The following is a 7,414-nucleotide window of genomic DNA, read 5'->3' on the forward strand; positions in this document are numbered from 1 at the left end:
CCCCACCAACATAGTAAGAACCCGTACACACACAAACACACGTAAGACAGCCTGCATCATGGAGCAGAGTGGCGGACTGGACTGTACAACTCACCGGAGGCATGAACTGATGTAGGTCCTCTGGTCCCGCCAAGGCAATCGGTACTTTCTCTGAGTTCTCAGCCATGACTGAAGCCAAACACCTGAGGAGACCCCAGTCCACTCTCTCTCTCTCTCCTCTCTCTCTCAGGAGAGGGGGAGGATAGACACTCCTCAGTCACGCAGGCACTCTTTTCTGTTGCTGTCGTGCTGAAGGTTTCCTGACTTTACAGATAAAACTAAAACTTCCAGCTGATGACCATTACATGCAGTAACCTCTTATGAGCCAGTTGTTTTATACCTTCTGTCAAAAAAAATAAAAAATTAATGATCCCCCCCCCCCCCCCCCCTCTTTGAAGTTCGTATAGGCTGCTCATGCAATTTACTTGAGTTTGATATGACTTTGTGACAACCTCAGACCGTGAAATCTATTCGGCAGGACGAGGGAAGCATAGGGTTGTCTCCCCGTATCACCGTACCCTCCTCCCTCTCGCTGCTTTTCAAAGCTCTACAGACTGTTTCGGGGTCAAAGGTGACTCTGGCGGAATGTCGCATGGATTTTTTTTTCTTTCCCACCCTGGAGACGGTGTATTTACATGGCACTGTGCAAAGGCAGCAGCTTGTTGGACAGATTCCCACCGCATTTTCCCCTGTCTGCGTCCAGGGCTGTGGTTGCTGTTATTAAAAAAGAAAAAAAAGAAAAAAGAAAAAAAAAAAAGCCCCGAATCCATGAATGATAATGATGGGATTACGTAAGGGGCGCACGGTGCTCATTTGGCAGATCGACAAAAAACATCGTGACAGGATAACAGGAAAGCTTTCCCCCACAAGGACTTCATGTACTTTGACAAAAAAAAGAAAAGAAAGGAAAAAGCACAGGTGCTCTTGGATTCCTGTGTGCACCGTCAAACTTATTCTTAGGCTCCTCTGATGTATGGAAGCTCAGAAGACAAACAGCAGACGCGCTTTTACGCGTAGCCCTTGTCAGTATGAGCCTCACACATAAGCGCGCTCTCCAGGTTTTAATGATTTATATAAAGGAAACCTGAACATATCTTTAATTCATGTGTGCTATCAGCATGCAGGTCCCGTGAAAATAAATGTAGTTATTAAGTGCCTGAAAGAGTGCACAGACTAACGATGGAGGTCTTTGCTCGATATGCATGAGAGTGATTTGCTCAAAAAGAAAAAAAAAACACCTTGGCTTCTGTTCTGGCATCTCACCAGCGAAAATCGTATTCACAGAGGGGGGAAAAACTTAACTGACCTTCTTCAGCGGGCTGCAAGGACAGAGGCTCACTACCGCAATAACAGCGACACCTGTTGGTTTTTACAAGACTGATGCTCCTGCAAAAAAACAAAACCCAACGCTTCCCCCCACCAAAAAACAATGATCCTGCTTGCCCTCATTACCAATCAACTCACACTTTTCAGAACAATTTAAAGTTTATTTCCTTTCAGCGTATTGTGATGATAAAAAAAGACTTTACAGTTATTTAATTATTGCATTCAAGTCCGTTTCCTTATGTGGTTGTCAACTTGATACATTATTGGTCACCAGCCCTCCATGAAACCAGATATTGGGGGCATTTCGTTTTAAATAGCAAGCATGCATAAAGATTGATAATTACAATTCATATGTACACATCTTTTGCTTCATTATACTTTCATTATAAAAATAAAAATCTCTCAATGTACAAATCTTGCATATTATACACATCCAGTCCAGCAAGTTGTCACAAAGTGATTGGATGGACTTCAAAGGTGGCTTTTACATTAAAACAAATGAAATTTTGGGACATCAACGTGTGCGCACTCTCCACAGCAAATAGTTACATTGTTCTCATTGTCAGTTAATCATAAATTAAAAGTCTGAACACACTATACAGTTCCTTGCAAGTGAGCTTAGGGCTGTGTGTGTCTATTTTAGTCATCATTGTTGGGACAGTGTGTTGGGGTCGGGGTGTAAACGGGGATGCTTATATCGCTGATCTCTTGCACCCTCACAGGTCTGGGTGGAGTGACCAGAACATAGTCGTACTCCCTATGCAGCACCTTCTCGTACACGCTCTGCAGACCCACAGTTTTGGGGATGTGGGCCTGGTAGTAGTTGTCCCTGCGGTGAGGATCCCGGGGCAGAGAGGCCGTTTTGGAGAGACTGCTAAAGGAAGAGAGGGTCGGGGCCGGAGATGGGGCTGCGTTGGCTCTCACTGCTGAGGGGCTCCAGCAGCGATCTGAGTGACCCAGGACTTTACACTCATTGGTGCAAGCCCACAGAGCTGGAAGAGAGGAGGGTAAGAAGGTGGGGTTAGATTAGGTGCACACCACCTAGCTCACATCTCATTTGCTGATAATTTGAGCTTGAGTTAATTTTGTTGCTCTTACCATTTTGGCCACCCATGGGAGGAACTGCTGCCCCTTCTTTCTTCAGGCCAGTGTCTCCACTCACATCACTGTCACTGTCATTGAAGTCACTGTCCCCTTTGCCACTGTCTTTGCCACTGAAGGCTGGGTCCCTGGCAGAGATGGTGGTGTAAGAGTTGCCCTTCCAGATGGTGATGGGCCTCACCGCCTCTTTGCCATTCCCATACCCGGGTAGAGTAGAGTAGCCCTGCAGGAGAGGGGGGGGGGGGGGGGGGGATAGAAAAACAGAGGTTAGTACCTGCTTGTTGTGTGCAACCTCCTCCTCCCCACCCTCCCCCAGCACGCTTGTCCCAAAGGTGCATCTCACCTCGTGTTTATTCCCCTGGAGCTTGCTGTTGTTGTCTGAGTCATACACGCAGGGCACTTCACTGCCGTCCTCCGAGGCCGAGCACATGTCGCTGCCCCCAGGGTGAGCCGAGGTGAACGCCCCTGGCTGGCCACTGTACGACTGTCCGTCAAAACCCGCCTCTCCCCCGGCTCCGTGGAGAGGCAGGAGCGGGTTGTCCACCACGTGGCTCCTACCCCGCTCCAGAGCGCCCTTCTCCCCGTACGAGTCGCTGTCATCTCCGCTCTTGTCCCGCTTACGCCGGTTGCAGGTGGTGGCGATGAGGATGATGGCGAGCAGCAGGAGAGTGCAGCTCCCCGCGAGGACAACGATAATCACCACCGACAGGTCCCACTGCGCGTGCACCTCCTCCCCGCCGCCTGGCTGGTACACGGTTCTGTCGCTCGGCGGGGAGCCCGCGATGATGAGGAAGTGGAGCGTGGCTGTGGAGGTGAGTGCGGGCCTCCCGTTGTCACTCACCGTGACGGTCACGCTCAGGGTTTCGTCCACGTTTTGGCTCAGCACCTGGTTCAGGTAGATCTCCCCTGTGGCTTTGTTAACGGAGAACACAGAGGGCTCGCCGGTGGCCAGTCCGTAGGACAGCTCCGCGTTCACGCCCTCGTCTGCGTCCCGAGCCTCCACGCGGGTAATGACGTAGCCGCTCGGTGAGTCCCGGGGCAGGAGGACTTCAGCGGAGCCGTTGTTGAGCGCCGGCTGAGTGATATACGGCGCGTTATCGTTCTGGTCCACTATCCTAACGTACACGCTCGCGCTGCCGGACAGCGGCGGGGAGCCGGCGTCGCTGGCCGTGATTCGGAGCTCCAGCTGCTTCATAACTTCATAGTTGAAGCTCCGGAGCGCGTAAAGCGAACCGCTGGCAGGGTCTAGAGACACAAAGGTGGAAATGGGGGAGCCCATGAAATAAGTGTCCGCCAGTTTATAAGTGACCTTCCCGTTTGACCCCATGTCGACGTCCCGCGCCACTACTGTGGTGATGTACGCGCCGGGCGCGTTGTTCTCCACGACCGACACTTCGTACACAGGCTTGCTGAACACCGGCGCGTTGTCGTTCTCATCCGTCAGTCTGATGGTGTACTGAGTGATGGTCCTGAAGGGAGGGGAGCCCAAATCCTCCGCCACCACTGTGAGGTTATACTCGGGGATTTTCTCACGGTCCAGTGGGCTGGTGCTCACAATCATGAAGCTGTCCTCGTACGCCTGCTGCAGTCGGAAGTGATCGTGTCCGTACAGCGTGCAGTGCACCTGCCCGTTAGCGCCCGAGTCTCTGTCCGAGGTGCTGACCAGAGCCACGAAACTCTCTCTGGCTGCCGCCTCAGTTATGTACGCTATTCCCGCCGTGATGGACGTCATCGGGGTGATTGAGATCTCCGGCGCGTTGTCGTTAACGTCCTGCACCTGCACGACAATTTTACAGATGGCCGGGCTCGGGTTCGGACCCAGGTCAGTGGCCTGGACGTCAAACTCGTACGTGGTCTTACTTTCAAAGTCAACCGGGCTCTCCAGAGTGAGCCGCCCGCTTTTTCTGTCCACTCTGAAGAGAAGTCGTATTTCCGGGGGCACCTGGTGACCGAACCCGTACACCACCTCACCATTCAGCCCTTCGTCCGGGTCCTCGGCGTTCAAGTCCAGCAAGAGGGTGCCCACAGGCGCGTCCTCGGGCAGGTCCACGGAGAAGCTGCTCCTGTCGAACACCGGGCTGTTGTCGTTGTAGTCTTTCACCTTGATGTTTATGCGCGTCGTTCCGCTGCGGGACGGGTTGCCGCCGTCCATGGCGACCAGCTCCAGCGCGTAAGAAGCTTGCGTCTCCCGGTCCAGCTCCTTCATGAGCACCAGCTCCGCATATTTAACCCCGTCGGCCCTGCTGAGCACGTCGATCGAAAAGTGGCTGTTAACAGAGATCTGGTAGCTTTGGATGTAATTTGTCCCAACATCCTCATCCACGGCAAAGTCCAGGGGGATCCGGGTGCCCACCGCTGTGTTCTCGGAGATCTCCAGACTCGACTCTTTCCGGGGAAACTCGGGAGAGTTGTCGTTGATGTCCTTGACCTCCACCTCAACGTGAATGAGCTTGAACTGCTCTTTGGAGAAGCTGACCACGTCGAAAGCGATGAGGCAGTGCAGGGTGTGTTTGCAGATCCGTTCTCTGTCTATCCTCTCTCCGATGGTCAGCTGCCCGTCGCTCTCTCTCAGACGGATGAAAGACGAGTTGAACTGTTTCATCATCCTGAAACTGTTCCTGGAAGAAGAGGCAGAAGAGGAAGTGTCCTTGGCTAAGTTTCCAATCACCGTCCCCGGTGCGTCTTCCTCAAATGTCTGATATTTCACCGTCTTTCCGTGCGTGACAGCAGCCAGGCTTATCAGAGAGGCGCACACTAGCACCAACAGCCCGTTCCACCCTGTTTCTCCCATCTTCGCACCTTCTCTCCTAAATATTCTGAAATTCAGCAGAGCGTCCTCACTCAGTCCAATTCAAAGTTTAAACCAAACGCACCTGAGAAAAAAACAAAAACAAGAGTTCTTCCCGCCCTCTAATCAACTCTCCGGGGTTGTTTTTTGTTCAGATAAAGCCCACAATAAATATTCCATATGTCTTTCAATGCGCACTCTGGATGCGCTCCGCTCTCTCTCTCGACTGGAGGTGTGCTGCTCTCTCAGCGCAAGAGGGCTGCAGTGTCTGCAGGAGGGTTTATACGGCGAGGCATGCAAATGAGCCTCACTGTGACCAATCCGGGCTTTGAGATAGAGGGGGAAAAGAGAGGGGGGACTTCAGAAAGACCTCTATACCCTGTTTAGAGATTCCTGGACTGTGCGGAGAAACTTGGCTCCCAATATGTGGGCTAAACGCGGGGCTTGATTTAATACTGCTATAGTTTCCTTTGCTTGTTTATATTCCTGGGGCTGTTAAATGAGTCTGCGCACCGACACGCGGGGAGGGGGGCCACGGAGATGCGCAGTGTCCCTGAGCTAGAGGACAAAGCATTTGAATAGGAGTGTCTGCTCGGGATGCTTTACCTCTACAAGCCTTATTTCAGTATGAACAGATTTATGTTCAAACGCTGTTTGCTCGGATCATCAGGCACGCGTGTCCTGTGTCAGTGTGGAAGCAGCCACTGGTGGTGGTGGTGGGGAGGGGGAACTGCCCCAGTGACCTCTCCATCTCTGATACAGTACAATAACTTAACACATGCAGGAAACATGACACCGTTTGTTCTGTGTTGGCACTGAGGGGCTCAGATGGATAGAGAGGATTTCACGTAGTTTACTTTTGATAGACTCATTATGCTGACACAGCTCAGCGTGCCGAATGACTCAAAAAGAAATGTGGCTTAACTGGAAGTAAGAGACTCGGTTTTTTTTCCTTTTTTGGGCTCTTTTTTTAAAAAAAATTCTCATTAACCCTAGAACACTATCGCTGGGTGATTTACACCCGAGAAAATACATTTACATCATTTCTCTCTCCTGCAGCTGTTTGCGTGTCGAGGAGCCTGTGCCATCACCAGGGAAGTCTCAAATGTCCCAGGAATGGGTGGACCAAAGACCAGCTTTCCAGAGTCATTATTTTGTTTTAGGAGTTTTATTTTTCATTTTGTTAGACATGGCACAGTTGAAAGTAAAAGACGACCACTCTAATTTGTCATGTGTTGTCATATTTTGATATATTTGATTACTTTTCATTGGTTATATTATATCGGGTAAAAATCACCCGGCATTAGTGATCGTGTTACTATTTATAGCGATAGTGTTCCAGGGTTAATAAATTCCTTAAATTTCCTCTGCCCTATGTTCACTCATCCCCCCTGTGTGTTGTAATCCAGTAATTGTTTTCCTATCAGATCATATCTGAGGCGGGAAACGGACTATATCCACTGAAGCATCGATTTTTATTCTAAATCTGTCTCAGCTCGGATCTTCTCACGAGATGTCTTGTACGAGAGAGCGGGGGATTTTTTTTTAATTAAAGCCAGTGTAACGTCCCGATTTAATATACGACTCTCTTTGGCCTCGGCTGCCAGAACAGAGAGGCGCAGGTGAGGACGACACACACACACACACACACACACACACACACACACACACACACACACACACACACACACACACACACACACACACACACACACCCGTTACAAATGGGATTTGGCTGTAAACGCGGGGGGGATTTATCAGGATTTCAATAGTGAGATTATATCAAAGGTCCATGAAGCCCTCGTTAGTAGCGGTGGGATAATGGCATGGCAGGGCCTCCCTTTTGCAGGCGTCCATGCCGGTATTGTGGCCCCCTGAGCCGGTTGTGGGGACCCTAACCCCCTGCAACCTCCACACAGCCCTCGCCTAACTGCAGCATAATGAGGCAAAGCCACATGTAGCCTTTGTACCCTCCCCTCCACCCCCCTTTCCCCACGACTCCTTTCATTACATGGAGATGGGAGATGAATTGCCCTGGACATCAGGGTCCCTTCTATTAAAATACATTTAGAGAGTGGGACCGGGCCCCGTCACGGATCTTTAAGGGGATTTTCTCATTCTCGCCCACTGGACTCACTTTCCCTCTCTCTCGCTCTCTTT

General features: G+C 50.8%; 2 protein-coding genes across 2 annotated transcripts in view; both read right to left on the bottom strand.

Moving 5' to 3' along the window:
- Positions 1 to 478, bottom strand: part of LOC146648571 (leukocyte cell-derived chemotaxin 1-like) — an 8,116-nt gene extending 7,638 nt beyond the window's left edge. The window contains exon 1 of the mRNA XM_085388024.1: positions 95 to 478. Coding sequence (XP_085244150.1) covers positions 95 to 166 — 72 coding nt within the window. The 5' untranslated portion in view covers positions 167 to 478. The remainder of the gene's footprint in view (positions 1 to 94) is intronic.
- Positions 479 to 1,512: 1,034 nt separating this feature from the next.
- LOC146648572 (protocadherin-8-like) lies at positions 1,513 to 5,519 on the bottom strand. Its single transcript, XM_085390166.1, has 3 exons — positions 2,810 to 5,519; positions 2,464 to 2,689; positions 1,513 to 2,357 (listed from the first exon to the last, which is right to left on the bottom strand). Exons 1-3 carry the CDS (start codon positions 5,255 to 5,257, stop codon positions 2,005 to 2,007), a joined length of 3,027 nt encoding a protein of 1,008 aa, XP_085246292.1. The 5' UTR covers positions 5,258 to 5,519; the 3' UTR covers positions 1,513 to 2,004.
- Positions 5,520 to 7,414: the final 1,895 nt, after the last annotated feature.

Source organism: Rhamphochromis longiceps, linkage group LG18 (assembly GCF_057381845.1).
Source record: "Rhamphochromis longiceps isolate RC_006_pf linkage group LG18, R_longiceps_female_GT1.1, whole genome shotgun sequence".
Lineage (NCBI taxonomy): Eukaryota > Metazoa > Chordata > Actinopteri > Cichliformes > Cichlidae > Rhamphochromis > Rhamphochromis longiceps.

Bases quoted from the DNA above. Each gene is read 5' to 3' on its own strand.
- LOC146648572 (XM_085390166.1), bottom strand. From the start codon at position 5,257: ATGGGAGAAACAGGGTGGAACGGGCTGTTGGTGCTAGTGTGCGCCTCT. The intron at 2,690-2,809 runs GTGAGATGCACC...CCTCTCCTGCAG, and splicing joins TCCAGGGGAATAAACACGAG to GGCTACTCTACTCTACCCGG. The intron at 2,358-2,463 runs GTAAGAGCAACA...CCTCTCTTCCAG, and splicing joins TCCCATGGGTGGCCAAAATG to CTCTGTGGGCTTGCACCAAT.